General features: G+C 45.0%; 1 protein-coding gene across 3 annotated transcripts in view; it reads left to right on the plus strand.

Moving 5' to 3' along the window:
• Positions 1 to 18,855, plus strand: part of DIS3L2 (DIS3 like 3'-5' exoribonuclease 2) — a 164,547-nt gene that overhangs the window by 69,429 nt on the left and 76,263 nt on the right. For all 3 annotated transcript variants that reach the window (XR_016469686.1, XM_031603497.2, XM_090147458.1), the window contains exon 10: positions 5,427 to 5,600. Coding sequence is in view for 2 of the 3 variants with exons in the window: in XM_031603497.2 (XP_031459357.2) it covers positions 5,427 to 5,600 (174 nt within the window). In the remaining variant the exon portion in view is untranslated. The remainder of the gene's footprint in view (positions 1 to 5,426; positions 5,601 to 18,855) is intronic.

Consider the following 18,855-nt stretch of genomic DNA (forward strand, 5'->3'; position numbering starts at 1 on the left):
GATGAGCCGAATGTTAAAGGTGATTGGGATCTGGATGTAATCTGGAATATGTACAGTAGTGGGAGTTGGGCATAAAGCCACTTTCTTTTCCTCTTGCAAACCTGTTCTGATGGAGCATTGGGACGTTTTTTAGAGTTTTTTAGAGTTCTCAGTTCAAACTCCTTATAAAACTGAAAACTTGCATCAAAACTTTTGTTTTGAAATGTGCTGGCACAGCCCTAAAACTAAAAACAACTGAAGTCCTTCTTGCTCTGCGGATTTTTTTCTGTTTTCCAAAGTTCATTATCAGTTGTGGCTGCTTTGTAACAGCAAGTTTCAGATGTACTTCTTGAGAGACACATGAGCAGTTAGGTCACTCTGTATTTTATGGCTAAACTTTTATGTGTGAACTGAAGTGGCCTCCCTTTGAGCCCCACTTAACTAGGGGCTGGCTGTGCTCTGAACTTCACTATGACTAAGTTGCTTGTTGGCAGAGAGGTTTTTTTTGTCTTTGACTCCAACAGAGAAAAGACTGGAGGGTGATTGTGCTGCTTGGCATCGTGTCCCAAACAACCAAAACGAATTAGGAGGATGGGCTAATATCTTTTTTTGGGAGGGGGCTAATGCATTTTTCTTTAATTGTGCTTCTGACAGCATTGTATATTCTCATCTGGATATTTTGGTAGTTTCCAAGATGTAAAGGGTGTTGTCAGGAAAGAAAGCTTCCATGATTGTCTTCATACATAATTGTTTCCTCTGCAACTCAGTTGCACTTCAGTAAGTTCCTTGTGGAGATGGGAGCGTAAAACCTTGTGACCCATTTTGTTTTTAACTATAAATACATGTTTGCTTAGAGAGTGCAATTCAAGGAAACCTCTTGAAAGTCCCATAAGTTCCTGTTTCTTTTGGAGTGTGTTGATAAGCTGGCTATCTTGCTAGCTGAGCCCACACCTGAAAGAGATGAGCAAGTGACCAGCAACTCATTGCATGCTTGGTTTTCTAAACTTGCTTGGCCAGGTGACTAGTTAAGGAAGTTGAACGTCCAACCTTGGTTTTGTTGACTGGAGACTTGTCACTACATCCTTCTGGGTCCGTATCTTCTTTAACACAGGCTCAGCTAAGGCGAGTCCATTAGTCGTACAGCTGTATACAGTTTTACAGCTGGCAGTCAGGTTTTCCTTCCGGCTCTTGTCGTACCTGGTGGCACTGTCATGCTGCTTGGCCTCAGATTCTTCTTTTCCCCTGCCTGCTCTGGGGGAATTGAGGAAACAAGTTGCTCATAGCTGTAGGGATAGTTCCTGCTGAGGCAGTGCACCCCTTACTTCTGTCCATGGACTTCGGCAGTACTGCCATTATTCCAAAAATGTCTGGACAGAAGACCTGTAGATCTTCTTAATGCACCACGTAAGTCTGCTGGAAGTACGAGGAAAACTCCCTGTGAGGTTGGCAGTAATTTCTTCTGGATGTCTTATGTGTTTTCAGGCACTTTTTGTCCTGCAGTTGAACTCCTGCAGGCTGCTTGTGCGCCTTCATCAGCTTTCCTTTTCCCTTGGGAAGCTCGGTGCTGTGTTTGGAGTTCGCAGGATCTTCGTGGTGACCACGCGTGGCAGTGGGATGTCCCAGCTAAGGGCCTGGTGGTGGCACTGGTCAACCAGAGTGGTCACCTGCAGAGCAGGAAACCTGGCAGCCCCTGGAGGTCCCCTTGGGGAGGGGGTGCGTTTCTGTGTCGTGATTGCCACCTGGTGGTCACCACTGAGACACGGTCCCCTCTGAAGGCCACCTCGTGTCACCCTGACTGCTGGAAGGAGCAGTGAGGACCCGGCAGCTCCATGTCTCAGTGGTGATGCTGTGAATGCATGCTGCCGAACTCCCTTCTGCATGTGATGTGATTTTACTGTGGCAGTGAAATGCCATTTCACTGTACCTGCTTCAGGTCGCAGATAAAGCAAAACAGCTACAGAATATTCTCCTGTTTCATAAAAATATTACAAGTACTGCTGTGTACAGTTGTTTCCTAGAGAACTCTTATCAGTGATGAAATCTAAGGCTGTTTGGAGCATTAGTTGAGACATCCCCGTGTGTTTGAAGATGGTTAAGGATGGAATCTTTACTTTTTGCCACCACAATATGGTGATGAATAAAACTATTAAAAAAGAATAGAAAATTTTGCATTTGTAGCTTTTCATCAAAGTGGTGTGTAGTTACTGATGTGGAGGGTGTTCAGGAGGCTGGAGCATTCCTCCTGTGAAGAGGGGCTGAGAGAGCTGGGGTTATTTGGCCTGGAGAAGAGAAGGCTCTGGGGAGACCTCATTGCAACCTCCCCATTCCCAAAGGGGCCTACTGGATAAACTGTGACAGGATAAGGGGTAGTGGTGTTTTAAAATGAAAACAGGAAGGTTTAAAGTAAACAGAAGGAAGAAATACTTTACTCAGAGGGTGGTGAGGCATTGGCACAGGCTGCCCGGAAAAACTGCCCCATCCGTGGAGGAGCTCAAGGCCAGGCTGGATTGGTTTTTGGTCAGCCTGATCTGGTGGGAGGTATCCCTGCCCACGGCAGGTGGTTGGAACTACGTGGTCTTACCAGGGACCTTTCCAGCTCAAACCATTCAGTGATTCTGCTGCTGCTCAAAGAAACCCTCTGAATAGAATGGCTGTGGGCATCTCTACTCTAGGAGGAGGCTGAGAAAAACTATGAAGTCCCTGGGGAAGTTACTCAGTTCCATCTGGGAGCCTGCCTGGCTTTCTAAAAGAAACAAGTCTTGTGTAATTATGCATGGTCTTTTTGGAGAGTTCTTATCATGTAACCTTTGACAACACTGGCTGGTTTTGGCTGAGTCTGGGGAATGGAGTGGGTTCCAATGTACGTTTGTGGAAACGGCTGGCTGAATAGATTTGATCAGCATCCTTGTGAAGGGGCAGATGGCAGCGGGAGTGTGACTGCCTCAGGCACGCAGTTGTGGGAGATGAGGCCATGGTGAGTCGGCAGCTCAGTGAGCTTGGAGCCATGGCTGGTTGGAGAAAAACCCTTCACTGCAGCCTCCCCACATCCCAACTGCACCGCGTTGCTATCAGTGCTTTCTTTGGTTGCGTACTGCCTGGGCCTGACGTCAGCACGAGGGCATTAAAGCAGCCCCGCGGGCTGTTCTAATACTCTCCCAACAACGTCACAGGCAACGTCTGTTTCATTTTTCACCTTCTAACATTTGGAGAGGAAAAAAAAAGCATGCAAGCCTGGGGTGCCACAGATGCCGTGACCGCTGCTGGGCCCGGTGCCTGTTGTTGTTTATAAGCCTCTTGAACTATTCTTGCTACCCTCAGTGGCCGCAGAGCCCCATGGGTGAGCCTGGCTGTTGCTCCGGGGCCGTCGGTGATCCTATATGCGTTACCTTTGATCACATGCTGTCCTGTCAGATTTTGCTCTGATGCAAGTCATCATGTCTGTGTGACTGTAGCATGGCCCCAATTAAGGCCAGTTGTACAGTTTTTGTTTCAAGGTACTTGGGAAATGTTCCCTGGAACACCGTAAATCAAATGTTAATTACTATTAAAAAATATTAGTCCTATATCAGACCTCTGGGTAAACTCCTTATGGTTCCTAATCTAATTTCAGTAAACGGATCAAGAAAACATGGGTTTCAAAACTGAGCTGGAAAGCACTCTGGCATTAAAAGGTGCTTTCCATGACTTGTAGTGTGGCCCTCCAGCCATCCTCCTGCTTGCTGCCCTTCTGAGGAAAGGGGCACCCAAGACTTAAGCTCTTGCCCTTTCTTTTTGGTAGGGCAGCGTGTCTTTTTTCCTCTTCTTTTTTAAAATTTCTGTCTATCCATCCAGTCAGGGAAGTTGTCTGGGTCCAGGTACTTCTTCCTGTGCTTTATGGAGCTGGGTGCAAGGTGCAAGGTTTGAGCATAGATTCCGGGGGCCAGCAGACCCACAGACCCACAGACCCATCCTTGTGAAGTCTCCCAGCTGCACATTAGATCCTGGAAATGAAGTAGTGATTTCTCTGGTTTATTGTTACTGCTGAGAGAGGAGGAGATAAAACTGATGCCTCGTTTATTTACATTAAAATAAAGATCAGACTGGGACCAAGCTGCAGAAGTGGAGAATTAAGCCTCAATGCCAAATGCACACGTATTTCTGCCGTAGAGTTTACACATAAAATTGAAACAATGGAGGGAAATATCTTTTATCCTTGTTTTCATTTTTATTTTAAAGCTAGGCAATGTGAACTCTACAATTTACCACACCACAAGGCACACAATCCTTTTCAGTGTATTACACAATGTGACAGGTTTATTACACAGCCCTTCCCGTTGTGAAGAGAGAGCTCTGCTCCCATAAGGAAGATGGGCTTGCTTGCACTGCACGGATGGGGTTTGTTCTGTGGGTTTATGGCACGTTTGAAGCACTGAGAGCATCTTGCTAGTCCAAATGACAAGTATGCTGCTTTGGCCCTGATTTTGAAAATCCATTAGTGCCTGTTCTCGCTCATTAGAATTAAAGCAGAAGGATCAATACTGTTATTGTGTATTTTATGCAGTGGAAAAACAAGTATTAGAGTGGCTGTATTTGCACTGTGTTATTACCCCTCTCTTTTGTGTCATATTTTGATGGATTTGCCTTAATTTCAGTTATAATTTTCTTGGACTGGCAGTGTTATCTCTATTGCCTGTAGTGTTTAATTCACCCTAATGGCAGTATATTTAAAAAATAATATATATATATGCCTCTGTGTACTATAGAGCCTTCTTGGGATGAAAAAGGGGAGGAGAATCACTGTGGGTCTTTGACTCTCCTGTAATGTTTGTAAGCAGACAGGGAGAGAGCAATTCCCCCCTCGTTTGGAACCCCACTTGGTGCACTGCATCCAGAACCGAGCACTTGTTTGACACCAGAGCTCTCAACAAATGTGCCATGGGGTTTGCAGTGGGACAGATGGAAACTTGCTCTAAGCGTAATAGAGCAGCTGCCTCATCCACACGTGCAGATTACTGCAGTAAAGGCTATTAGTGTGTGAGACAAGTTCCTTTGTCTATGATTTGCTTCTAGATCATGGTTCTGAGATCTCTGTGCCTCCAGGAGAGGAGGAAGAAACTAGCAGGAGCACACAGGTTCTGAAGGGAGCCTGGACAATGAATGGAGAGGCAATCTGTGGGCACGTCTGTTTTTGCAGGCCCTTGTAAGAAAGGCAGCAAGGGTTCTTTGTACCTCTGCCTTCATGGGGCAGCAGTTTGCCCAGGCAGGGGGGTGTGCATCTCTGGGATGAAGAGAGCTATGCAGAGCATCCCAGCAGCTCAGCTGTCTTCTGCAGAGTCACCCAGGATCAGGTGGGATCTTGCTTTCCATTTCAGGTTATGGGGCTGAATCACTTTTTAAAGTAATAAGGAGAGGAAGGAAGATCTCAAGGAAAGAAGCTTTTGCAACCCTTTCTCTCTTTCTTTTTGCAGGCAGTTGGCCAAAAGTCTTGGTCAGGCAGGGGAGATCGAGCCGGAAACGGAAGGAATCCTGACAGAGTATGGCGTGGACTTCTCTGACTTTTCCCCCGAAGCCCTGGAATGCCTTCCCCAAAGCCTGCCCTGGGTCATCTCACCGGGAGAGATGGCCAAAAGGAGAGATTTAAGGTAATGACAAAAAGCCTGGTCTGTCGCTCCTCCTCAGGTTGGTGCAGCATTGCTTTGTTTTTGTTTTGTTTTGAATTCATCACGTTTTGAAAAGGCTCTGATGTTATTACAGGTAGCGTATCACACGTTACCTCTGCTAATGTGGAAAGAAACTGCTTTTGAAAGTACCTACAAACCCAAAAGACGAGTTATTTGAAGAAGTGTTTGTGAGGCAAAGTAGGCTTTTTCTCAAAAGAACTATTGAAAACTGAAAATTTGGTGTTTGGCACCTAATCTGAAAGCTTTATGTTTTTGTCTGGAATGTATTACGTATTTTAAGGGTAGTTTTATTGCAGAGATTTTCTGAATGCTTGGCAGATCAAATTATCTTGGACATTGTTACTTTGAAACTTAAGTACAGGTAGAGACTGTCCTATGTTTTCCTGTCTAGTCTCAGCATTCTTCTGCTTTGAAGAACTGGTGTCATGGGGAGTTTGTGGCGGCTCTTGGTCAGGTTAGCAGCTGGCAAATGCATTCTCTCCCTGTAGCCTGGCAGCTTCACGCTGTCCACCCACCTCACATTACTCGTCCCTGCAACTTTGTGTTGTTCCTTTCTACCAGCTTTTGGGAACTGTGCAGTCTGTTAGGCGATAGACATTCTGACATTGTTGGTCTGCCAAAATGTAACAGGCAGACTAGAACTTTCTAGACTTCACTAGAAAAGATTTAAAGACAAAAGAAGAGTAGTTTGAGACCTTGATTTGCAATAAAGGGAGGAAGCTGCGTGAAAGCAAAATGATACTTGTGTTATTAAGATGATAGGATGTGTTCCACTCCCACATTTGTTTTGCTTGAGCATCCTGTCTCTCTTGGGAGGTCTCATTGTGTTGTGGGTAACAGATTCAGCGGCTCAGTGTGGTGTTGCTTTCTTGCTTATCACTGAGGTGAAGCAGACCCACAAGTTTGATTCCTCAAGATATCACTTGCAGTAATAGAAGCTCCTCTCTCTCTTAGTCTGTTATTGGCATGAAAGCTAGCAATTGGAGAGGGATAAGCTGATAAACTGCACCCATTTGTATCTGTGCTCCAACTCCAGGTGTTACTTTGGATTTAATCCTGCACTGCAGCCTTTGACCTTCGTGCTGCTTCAGCTTTGCTGGCTCTCAGTTGCCATACAGTGGGATAGTTCAGGGGAGGGCTGCACTTCTGTTTGACCTGTGGTAGCACTCAGGTACCAGATCCAGACTGTAGACTTCAACTGGCTTAAAACAAACAAACAAACAATGCTGAAACCTGCATTTGAGAAGTCACTGGAAAGTGATTATTTTTATATTCTTGACTACATTTCAGTAGCATTCTCTGCTTCTTCTGACCAAGATCTTTCAAGCAAATAAAGAGCTCAACTTGTCTACAGTCAGACAGTCATTTTTGGAAACAAATTCCAAGTGGATTTCTTGCTTTTATTGCTGAATTATTGCACTGGGGCTTATCAAGGTGATAACAGTTTCGCAGTTAAGCCATTTAAATCCCTCTCTGCCCCTTCCTGACCATAGTGCACACTACAAAGATTTCCTTTTGATCCTCTCAAATATAAACATTTAACAGTCAAGGTTTTTAAGACAATTATTTGAGCTTAATTTACTAATCCTTTTAATGTCAACTAGCACACTGCTGACTAACAAGTCTGTAGTCTAAACACGAAGATAGCACAAGACTTTTGGTTATGACTAGGCACCTGACCTGGGCAAACCCATCTGCTGAGGCTGAGTGAGATGAAGGACAGATATCTTGCCCGTGCCATCTTGTAAATGTGTTCCTTATTTTCCTGCAACCCTTTCAGTTTTACAGAAAGCATCTTCTTGCCATACATAGTCTGTTTGGATAACAGCTGTGATCTCACCTAGACAGCCTGTGCAGAATTGCTTCCAGGAGGTTTTTCTTCTTGTTTCTTCAGCAATGGCTCACAAAGAAAGCTTTACATAATATTTTTATATTACTTAAGGCTGAGAAGATCCAAACCTTGTGGATGGCTTTGAAATCTTTCAGCTGATTTAACTCTCTGCCACTCATGCAGTTTCATCATGGACAGCTGCTTTTTACCTGCATGATTTTATCTAACTGTGAAATGAGGCAAGTATTTAATGAGCACTCCCAGCTTAATTGTTTGTAAAGAGCACTGAAAGCTTCTAATGAAAGGCACTAGGCAAATGTTAGGTACTGGCATGGCATATTGCAACTGTATTTTACAGAGGGCATGAAGTTTCATAAAGTATCACAATTGCGTGGTTGAAGAAACTTCCCTTCCAGAGATATTAAATGTGTTAATACGAACAGGAGCAGAGTGCTTTCTATTATTCAGGGGAATGGAAATTGATATTTTTTCATTGAAGCTTGAGGAGCATTCGATCTTTTGTTTTTGGAGAAACATCAGAGGATTAGCATTATAGGCACAAATTTTGGTGGGTGTAAAGTTTCAACCATTCTCCCATCTTTCCTATCACGTAATTGTCATTTCAATGTTTGCTTTGCTTTCTACTCAGTGTTTCGGTGGTACACAGCCTGTGCACAGAAAAGGGTCAGGGCAAAGCAGGAAATGCAAATCTCTGGGGTGGATGCAGCAGACAGGGCACTGGAGGAGACCATTTGAAAAGGGGTAGCCGAGAATCTAAGAAATACAAAAACTATTTATTTCTATGTCTTGTTCCAAATGTTTCTAATTTCATTCATATCTTTTTGTTTCCTTCTTAACTGGGACGAGAAACTAAAGCCAGGAAAGTCCGATCATAGTGGGAAACAAAAACCTAAATATTGGAGAGAGAAAAAAGGCCGTTCTGTGCAAAGCAGTTCTGCCTTTTGCATGTCTCCCATTGTTGGTGTTACTGTGGAAAATGTATAACATCACTCTTTTGGAAAGCACTAGAGCCTGTTCAAGTGGAGATGGTTTATATAGTCAAACATGGAAGAACTTGAAGATATCTGTTTCTTTACCATTCGCCTAATAACAAGTGAGCCTGTTGACCTCTGCTGGACTATTACAAATGTGAAACTTGGCACTCAAAATTGCTTGCTCTAAATTTTCCAGTTGCTTTCTCTTTTTCCATTTGATGTCATCCTGCCAACTAGTGATTTTATTATTATAAACAGGACATTGTATTCACTTTTAAGAAGAAATATGAACCTGAAGGTAAAATTACAAACTGCAGTTTCTCAGCTGGCAAAATACAAAACAATGAGCTAAAAATACTGAGCAGAGAAAGGGTGCTGTGGCAAGAAACTCTGAAATATCTGCAAGATGGATGTGATCTGGAGAGCAGAAACTGATGGACTTCAAATGAAAAGCTCTGTACTCATGAGAATCTCTAATGGTTGAGATCAGAAGGGATCTGTGGAGATCGTGTACTCCAACCCCTCTGGATGAACTAGAGCAGGACTCAGGGCTGCTGATTTTGGATATCTCCAGAGATGGAGGTTCAGTAACCTCTCTGAACAACCTGTTCTGGGCCCTGATCACCTTTACTGGCTTTTGTTTCATTTATCATATTTTCTTTAACCTTTCAATTGAACCCTAGATAGCTCGAGAACAGTCTGGCTTGGTCACCTTTATTTCTGCACATCAGTATTTCCTGACATTTATAAGATGTTCCCACCTGAGCTGAGCTTTCTCCTTTTGAGGCCAAACAGTCCCAGCTCTCTCAGCCTGTCCATGTAGGTTACACACTCTCATACCTTAATCATCATTGAAGTCCTTCAGCAAACTTGCTTTGGTATGTTGATATCTTCAAGTTACTGGTAAACCCAATGTTAGACAGAGCACTTGAATTGTGGTCTCACCAGTGTCCAGTAGAAGGGAAGAACTGAAGGATTGCATCCCTTGACCTGCTGGCAGTAATTCTTACTGCAGCCCAGGAGGCTGCTGGCCATTGCTGCAAGGGCACGTTGTTGGATTCTGTTCAACCTGCTGCCCACCAGGACCCTGGCCCCATTATTGCCAAGCTGCTTTCCAACTAGTTGGCTCTCAGCTGTACTGGTGTGCAGTGTGCAGTGTTATTCCTCTCCAGGAGCAGGACTTTGATTTTTCCATTGAGCTTCATGTGGTTCCCATTGACTCACTGCTCTACTGAGGTCTCTCTGAATGACAGCAAAACTGTCTGTTCTTCCTTTGAGAAGCATGAGTCTTTTTCAGCAGCCTCCTGGGGGTCTGGAGAGCATCAGACTGGGGACAGCAAAGATCCACAGCATTGGCAGGGAGCAATTAATACTCACTTGCTTCCCTGCTAGGGCACAGCTAATGAGTTAATGAACTTTGCTCTTACAGGCAAAGAGCTCTGAGAGTACAACAGAGCTTTCAGCCAAAGTTTGCATCTTGGTATTTCAGTATGCTGTGACCTAAATTGCAACTGACCTAAAGCTCTCAAAATTACTAAAAGCTAAATTGTAATTTTGGCTGCCCATTCAGAAATGTAGCATCTTTTCTTTGGCTGATAAGGGAGGAATGGTAGAGATGCTGTGCTGGCTCTGTCCTACTGTGGAGGAAAGCACTGTTCTTAGCACTGTTTGTAACGGGAAGGCGCTGGCAATGGGACAGTACCTGCACTGTGGTTCTGCCCAGTGTTTCATTCTCACTTGAGGTGTGGTGCAGCTAATAACAGGGATTAGCAGTGCTTATGGTAAAGGTTTGACAGCGTGCTCTTTGCAGCGGTTGCCCAAGAAGATTATTGGCTGATAAAATGAGAGGTGATGGCAAAAAATGAAACACAGAAAATGGCAGCCTTGAGCAGAGCGAGGACTGGAGGAAAGCACTCGGCCTCTGAAACAGATGCCTTTTCAAGGCAGGTGGAATACTTTAGCTTGAAATGAGTGCAAGTCAGATAAAACATCATTAAACAGCTTGTTTCCTGGAGATTTTCCACTACAAAAAGCTAGCGTTAAGTAGAGCAGGTCTTACTCAGCTATAATAGGATACGTGAAAATGCTCTGGTTTCTGATGGAAACTGAAAAATGGCTTGTTTAGCTAATGTATAAGCAACATTGCTACAGACCTGACTGTTATCTTGGCGCGGAGCAGAGACGCAAACAGGGCCAGATTATGATCTCTGCCCTGTCACTGGGCACTGAGCTGCTCTGTGACTAATTCAGTGCTCTCCGCAGGGAGATAGAAGGCACACTGAGGAGGATTGCTCAGTGGTGTCCAAGGATGTCAGATCTAGTCCCTCTCTAACAGGATGGATTCCAGAAGAGCGGTGATGGCTGTAGCTGTTCTGGGTGCTTCTGCTGCCCTTGGATCAGTGAGGAGAGCTAGCATTAGCTCCATGCTCACCCATTAGCTCAGTAAGTAAAACCGAATAAAGCAGCGCTCCTGTCAGAGTGATGTGATTCAGCTCCTTGCTTCTGACGTTCAGTTGGCTTCTTCAGGTCCTCCGCTCTGTTTTCATAACATTTTCTACTACACTATAGCTACAGCAATTGTGGTGACACTGTTTTGTGCAAGATGATGCATGGTGTTTGCTGTCAGATGCTGCTGTTACCAGTGGCTGGTGTACACAGACGCGCTGGCAACTTCACTGCTGTTTTTCCTTACAGGAAAGCGCGTGTGGTCACTGGAAGTGCAGCTTCAAGCGGAATCAGTGGTGTGCAGTTGGACAGGGATATTGTGTTCTCTTATTGTACACCATCAAAACTGAGCTTGCTTAGTTAAGAGTCTGTTTTGCTGTGGAAAACAGTAATAACTTTTGCAACTGGGTTGTTATACATACGGTTTTGTTCCTGTCTGCCTGCCTGTTTTATGGAGAGAATAACAGAGGGAGATGAGAATTAAATCTTTAATCAGTTTGGGAATGTGTCCATTTCTTTCTGGGTTCTACTGGATGACAAGGTGGGCTTTAACTGCATGTGGTGAGCAGAAGAGAGTGCCCTCTCCTGTTGTGTTTATACGTGTTGCTAGATACTGCCTCTTTCCCTGGTATCACAGTGCTTTGCTGGCACTGTTCTCTCACTGCAGGTTGGGTAGGTAGGAGATGAAGGATCCAAGACCTGGTATCAGGTGGTGTGTCAGTCTGTTGCTGTGGATGAGAAAAACAGAATTTCAACCCATTGTGGCTGATCATTATAGACAACAACATCTTCTTTCTGATTTCATTCTGATTCTGAAGACTAGGAGGACCTATTTGCATCTTCACAGAATCCAGTGTTTGCATTTGAGTCTCATCTCAGTCCACCTTTCATATCTCTGCAGAGCTCTTACCTTATCTGTGGCCTTTATGAAATGAGTTTTCACATACTAATAGGAAATGGTGCCCTTAAGGCAGAACGCCAGTCATTGTCCCAGCTTCACAGGAGAGAAGGGCACTTTTGTGCCCTTGTGCAACCAAGAAAATGGGAAGCAGAAATCACTTTTTTCTCCAGATCTTTGCTCTAAGTTGTTGAGTGTCCAGATCGTGCTGTCTGACCTGATTGTTTTGGATGATGGATCCTTGTTCCCAACTGGTTCTTGGATCCTTGCTCTCTAAAAAGATAGAAATGAGCATAATATAGGTGGGAAGTGATGAAGGTGTCACTGTGGTTAAGAGATGGGGCAATCCAGAATAGACCAACTAAGGTATTCTGGGAGCTGAGGGACTGACTTGGAAGGGAGGATGAACCATTCAGTGTGTGTTTGCCAACAGTGAGTCACAGAATCACAGAATCGTAGGGGTTGGAAGGGACCTCCAGAGATCATTGAGTCCAACCCCCCTGCCAAAGCAGGTTTTCTACACCAGGTTGCAAAGTGGAAGTTTGTGAAAGATGTAGTGCTTAATGGTTAAAGTGTGTAGACCAAAAGGAAGTGAGAATCATTTATGATGGTGGGAGGATACAAAGGGGTATTATGAGGACAAGTAAGGTAAAGCAGAGAGGGAGACCTTTCCTGTCCAGCCTAAAATAGAACTAAATAGAATACCTTTGAGTGCTAAAGAAAGTATTGGAAACTCCATCACTAAAGATGCTTAATACTATACTGGAGAAAGTCCTTGCAAATGTATTGTCAAGTGTAGCTCTGACCTATGAGGGTTGGATGACCTAATGTCTCTTCCATTTCTAGCTCTGTGCATCTATGATTAAAGTAGTTTATATAATGCAAGTGCATTTTCAATTACACTCCACCTTCTTGCGTGGGATAGTGGTGGTGCAGAGACCTCATTATATTTGTGGCACAATTACAGCGTGAGTTGTAGGAAGTATTGCTGGTGCTTGGTCTCTTCTGACATTCTGATCTCTTTTATATATACATTGGCTTTTCAAACCGTTTAGTTATGTTACAAGACTGCAGTGCTCTTCTGGAGGCCATAAATATATGGAAGGAATAATTGATTCTGGTTCGGCAGTCCAGGGAGCAGTCCTTGGTGAAAACGTAAATGTTTACGGTTGTAGAAGTTTAATTCATCGGGAGTCGTTGTCAGCCGTTCTCTTGGACCGAGGTCTGTTTTCTGAACCAGAACAGGACGTTAGCTCAAACATAAACACGCAGAAATTAAAAAGAACAGGACAGGTTTGATGTATAAAGTTGGTTTTGATGTATAAAGTGCGTTTTATGCTGCGCTGGGTTTTTGTGGGGTTTGTGCAATTAGTGTTCGGAGCAGGCAGTTTTGGCTTCCCATTACTGTATAATTTCAGTTCGTTTTGAAATTCATGCACCATGCAGAAAGAGCTTTGTGCTGCGTCGAGTATTTCTGTCGATGTGTTACAGTGCAGTCAGGGTGCCTTCAGAGATTTGTCAGGGCACTTCTACTGCATGCATGTGTTGTAATGTATTCCTTTTAAGCGTCTGTCTTGGAAGCAACCGCTGGGGTTTTAAGTGAAATCTGCCAGCATCAAGTGTGACAAATGTGGTAGACACTCCACGTAATAGATGTCTTTGGGAGTGGGATTTCGAAATCTCTGAAAATGTTCAGGCACTGATTGTTCTCTGAAATTTCTGCCTGCAAAAGGGTACTTCACACCCATGTGAGTGATGAACACGGGTGGAATTGGTCCCATGCTTGTTGGCACTGTGCAGCAAACCTGTGTAGACAGCGTGGTCAAGTTGGGTTTACTTGTGATTGAAGAATGAGATTGATTTTTGTGGTTGCCATAACAATTGGACTGCTGTGTGAAAAAATGTTTATAGCTTTCACTGGAGTGAGTTGACAGCTCTAGGATGCCTATTTCCAAATTAAAACAACTGTTTCCAGCTCTGAAAAATGATGTGTGTTTAACTTTTCCAAGGTAGAGCTCAGCGGGGTCTTAGAAATGACCTGAAGAGCTCAAAGATTCTTAAAGTGCCTCTGCTGCTTAATTTTGAAAAGCCAGCTTTGAGCTGGAGCTAATGAGGGAAAATCAGGATGCTGAGCTTTCCCTCCCACACAGCTATTGTACGCACTCACAAAGTGAAGAGAACAGGACAACCTAAAGAGTCCCTGGAAGAATGTAAATGCATTGCGAGTGTCTAGACATGCAGTCACTCTCACTGTAAATGTCTTAGCACTGACATATTCAAGTTTAAAGCAGGCTTTGCAGTGCCTGTACTTTAATAAACAAAATGATGGTCACTACCATCTCACCTCAAGCTGCAGCAGGCTGCATCCTCCATCCTCAGCCTTCCAAGGTTCCCAGAGAGCTGGTCTGCTTGCTTCTTTGTCTGGTAGGGACAATGTCTTGCTTCATCGAGGGTTTTCTCATGCTGTGTTGGGTACGTGCAGTTCTCCAAACTGCTATTTCACGGTTGCTTGCATTTGTTATAGCAGTGGAAATCTGGGCTCTGTGTCTCTGCTTATGGGCTGCTGTCTGCGTGCTGCTGGTGGGAAGGCCATCCAGTTGTGCCTGGAGGGTTTGTGTGGCTGATTTGGTTCCCATCGAGCTTTTCATCAGGCTGCTTTTGCAGAAACCATCTTGATAATGCCCAAACTTTGCCTAGCTGCTGCCCATGCCAGAAACCCTGGCCCTAGCACAGCCTGAGGCCACGGCTTGGCAAATGCAATGCTTCATCTTTGTCCAGGTAGATTTCCACTTGAGTGCTGGAGTACTGACCACTGGGATTGTCATAGTATTATAGAATAGCTTAGATTGGAGGGGATCTTCAGGTTCATCCAGCCCCAACCCCATGCCATGGCAGGGCAGCCCCCCACCAGCTCAGGCTGCCCATCCAGCCTGGTCTTGAGCGCCTCCAGGGATGGGGCATCCACAGCTTCTCTGGGCAGCTGTGCCAGCTCATCTTCTTGTGTTATGGGTGCTTATGTTTTATGTCTAACTTCAACCAGTGTGTTGAATTTCTCACTCTTCTAGCTGGTAAAAAAGCTGATGTTGGTGTATTGTACCCAGCTCTGCAGCACCAGCTGTATGCTGTTCTCTCCACTAATTCTCATGAATACCTTTGCACAGATGTACTTATTTACACACAGAAAAACAAACTGCTTTTGCAGCCCATGATCTGTGAACATTTTAATTACGATGATGGTAATTCTAGCTCACTAACAGGCTGTTTATCTTACCTCTACTCCTGCAATAGCCATTTATTTTAGGTCCTTTTAAAGGTAAAAAGACTAACTGCTCTGCAGATATGCTTGTCTGCTTTAATTAGTCTTCCTTAAGCTGTACAAAGAGAAACTGCACTTAATTAGCTAACCTTAAATTAGGATTGATATTCCAGCCTATGTGTGTGCTGTCATTACTGTCCAGTAAATGGAGTGCTGTGTTCTGCAGATTTTTTCCCCAGATGGTTGATATGTAAGATGGCAGATGGAGCCAGAGCGCGAGCTTTGCCTTCAGCAGTGTTTAAAGGGCTTTACAGGGTGCAGGTCCACCCTGCTCCTACAAAACTGTTGTAGGCATGGCCCACTTCCAGTGCACAAAGCTCTGACCATGAGGAGGAGGGGGAAAAGATTTAATTTTTTCTTCCGTTGGCAGAAACTCCATGCCAGTGCAAGTCCACCTCTGCAGGCCTGCATTAAACACATGTTTTGGACCCAACATCTCCCATAAAAAGTGGAAGTTTCCACCTCGGAGTGTTTGTGCTCAATCAATGTGTGGAGGCTGGGGGGGTTCTCAGAGACACATATTTATCTTGAGCCCTATTCAGCGTGAAGGCTAGAAAATCTCTTAACTCTGTGTGTGTCTCTATCTCCTCAACCAGTTTCCTCTAACTAACCAAGTTGTGTGTATGTTGGAACGAACAGACTTGGAACATCTCATTACTTTTACAAAGTATGTTTTGACAATTTGAAATGAGTAAAACAGATTTTTTATTAGGTGCAATGACAATGAGAGATGGCTCCTTCAGGGCTTTCAAAGAAGGGGGAGGGAGGAACGATGAGACTTCTTAATCCACACAGTCACCTTGGCAGCCCTCCAGGAGCTGGGGACAGCTGCCAATTCATATTTACCTGTGGTCAATGCAAATATGCATGCGTGCAGCCATGATATTTGCTTATGCTTAAGCAACTTCTTTGTTAGCAGGTGCATGAAAAGTTCTGTTGCCTTGAGGTTTGGTCACACAATCACGGCAGGTTGGGTTTGTTATTGGTTACGCTCAGAACTGTGGTCTGATCTTTGGGCTGCAGCCTTGGGGGTATTGTGTGGCCAGTGGAGGAATTTGAACGGCTCCTTCCCCTTCACAGGGCCATATAGCTGGGAGCAATGGTATTTCTTCACCCCAATGGCTCCAGGGTGCTCTGTGCTGCAGCAGATGCCAAGGGAAGGGGACGTTTTGTGGTGCTGGGACATCCCTGGAGGCGTTCAAGGCCAGGTTGGATGGGATCCTTGGGCAGCCTGAACTGGTGGTTGGCAGTGCTGCCCACAGCAGGGGCTTGGAACCGCTTGATCTTCAAGGTCCCCTCCAACCTAAAACTTTGTATGATTTGCACTGCCCACACCCAGCCTTTCCTCCCAGCCTGCCCCTCACCCGCCCTGGGACCAGAGGTGGGTCTGAAGCTGCTGGAGATAACAGGCGATACTGGTAGGGCTGCAGGAAAAGCAAGAGCCGATAGCAGAGTCTATGCCTTCCTCTGGGAGGAGCGCATGCAGGCCTGCTGCACCCGTGCCCAGCACTGTGCTCCCATCGCTCGGCAGATTGTTTTCTTTCCCACATGCCAGTTCCTATAGCCATCTGAAACCTCTCCAGCCATAAAATCTGAAAACCAGAAATATAACTCATCACACTTAATAATGCAATTACTGGTAAGCGGACTTCACTTAGAAGACTTTAGTCAGGTGTACTGCTTTGTGCCAGAATTATCTCACTGCTGTGAATTTTGAGCTCTGCTTGCAAATCGGCTTCACTTGTCCTGCTACCTGGACATTGGCTCTGCAGTATTTCTGCAATCCTCGTGCCAAGGAGTATCATTCCCTGTGTTACTTGCTTGGTGACTTTCTTACCTCACCTTTTGCAGTCTGTGCCCAGAACAAACTGCCTGTGACAAGCTACAAGTTCAAGTCCCTTGAGCAGTTTTAAAGGAGGAAGGGAACTGTGCCTGGTGCTAAAGCATATCCCAGCTGTGCAGTGAGCAGAAGTGCTGGTGAGAAATGCTACATCAGGATTTGTCTGGACCCCACTTCTATTCTGATCTGTGAACTTAAGTATCTCCGGCTGAGAGCTGTGGCTGTGCCTGCGTGCTATGCAGCTGGGAGCAGGGCCAGCGTGTCCCAAACACAGCAAACCATGCCCTGGGTGCTTTGTGGGGGGCCAGGTGCCCCCCAGCCCACTTCATGCATTCTGAACGAACCACCACCAACCTCTGTAGCAGGCTTGCTTGGCCAAACACAGCTCAGTGAAGCAGCCCGTTCCTTGCTACCATTGTATGAATGTGTTCAGAATTTGGCACCCGCAGATTTATGCTCACTTCTTTCCAGGGCAGACTGCAAATATGTGCTTTGTTGAAACCAATCTGCTAATCTTTAAACTGCCTGGAGCTACAATTCTCAATGGGTGGCAGACGCTTGTGGTTACAGGCCCGAACATCTGGGATAAGCTATCTATTCCACTGACACAGGAACCCATGCTCTTTGAAGAAGTTCTTTAACCTTTTTCTTGATCAACTGTCAGTGTAAAGCAAGCCATTAGTTTTTGCTCAGCGCTGTCTGCTTGTCTAAATTGGGTAACTTAAAGGAAAATGTACTAGATGTGTCACTGCCAGGTCGCTGTTGCATTTCTACTGTGAGTTGGTGGGACCTAGAGCATGGACACATGCATGCTGGCACGTATGTGCCTACAAACTACTTCTTGTATGGGTCTGTCTTTGTTTCTGCATGCAGATGTGTGTCCCTGGAGAAAGCAGTACCTTGTGGAAAAGGTATCCCGAAATTCCAGCCTTAAGTGGATTTGATAGCAGCCTTCCTGTGCCTGGAGGGGGCTGTACGAAAGAAGAGGACAGAGTCTATAGCAGGGTCTGCTGTGACAGGACAAAGGGAAATGGTTTGGAACTGAAAGAGGGGAACTATAGACCGGATATACGAAGTTTTTTTACACTAAGGGTAGTGAGGCACTGGCACAGGTTGCACAGAAGGGGTGAGTGCTCCATCCCTGGAGACACCCAAGGTCAGGCTGGATGGGGCTCTGAGCACCCAATGGAGCTGTGGGTGTCCCTGTTCAGTGCAGAGAGTTGGGCCAGATGGCCTTTAAGGGTCCCATCCAACTCAAATGGTTCTGTGAGTCTATGATATATTTACAGAAGTGAGGGTGCTTGCAAGCCTTTTAGTTGATTTCCGCTGCTGGATAGCAAGGCAACAGCAGATCAAAGTCCCAGTGTAGTTGAAAAGATTTTATATCTTTCAGCATCACAATCTCTAATTTGTTTGGATGCATGAGAAGGATCAGAAAGTAATGTGCATCTGGGGATTAAAGCAGCTTTGCTACTCATTCTGAAAGCTAGCATATTCTGAAAGATTTTCAAAGTCTCAGAAGGGAGTGAAGTGCTTTAGTGATTTTTATGTCTTTGAAAATCTCTGTTTAGTTTCCCTGGTGGAATTACATAAATACACACTGCTTGCTGTCTGATGCCAATAGATCCCACCCAGGGCAGTTAAACACCAAAGTGACAGGGCTGCAAAGATAGACATTGCTGTCACTGTGCGAGCAGCCATGCGCAGAGATGAAGACCTGATAATTCCTTGTGACACTCCTTTAAAAGTTTGCTGCGGTTTTTGCTCCCACCTCTCCTACCTCTGAGTCTGTTGGTGGCAATCAGAGAAAGAGATGTGTTCTGGTTGTACCTCTCCCAGAAGGGAGTTGCCACCACGAGCTGTGACTTTGCACCTTGAGATGTGACATGCA

This window comes from Phasianus colchicus, chromosome 10 (genome assembly GCF_987193195.1).
Source record: "Phasianus colchicus chromosome 10, bPhaCol1.hap1.1, whole genome shotgun sequence".
NCBI classification, from domain to species: domain Eukaryota; kingdom Metazoa; phylum Chordata; class Aves; order Galliformes; family Phasianidae; genus Phasianus; species Phasianus colchicus.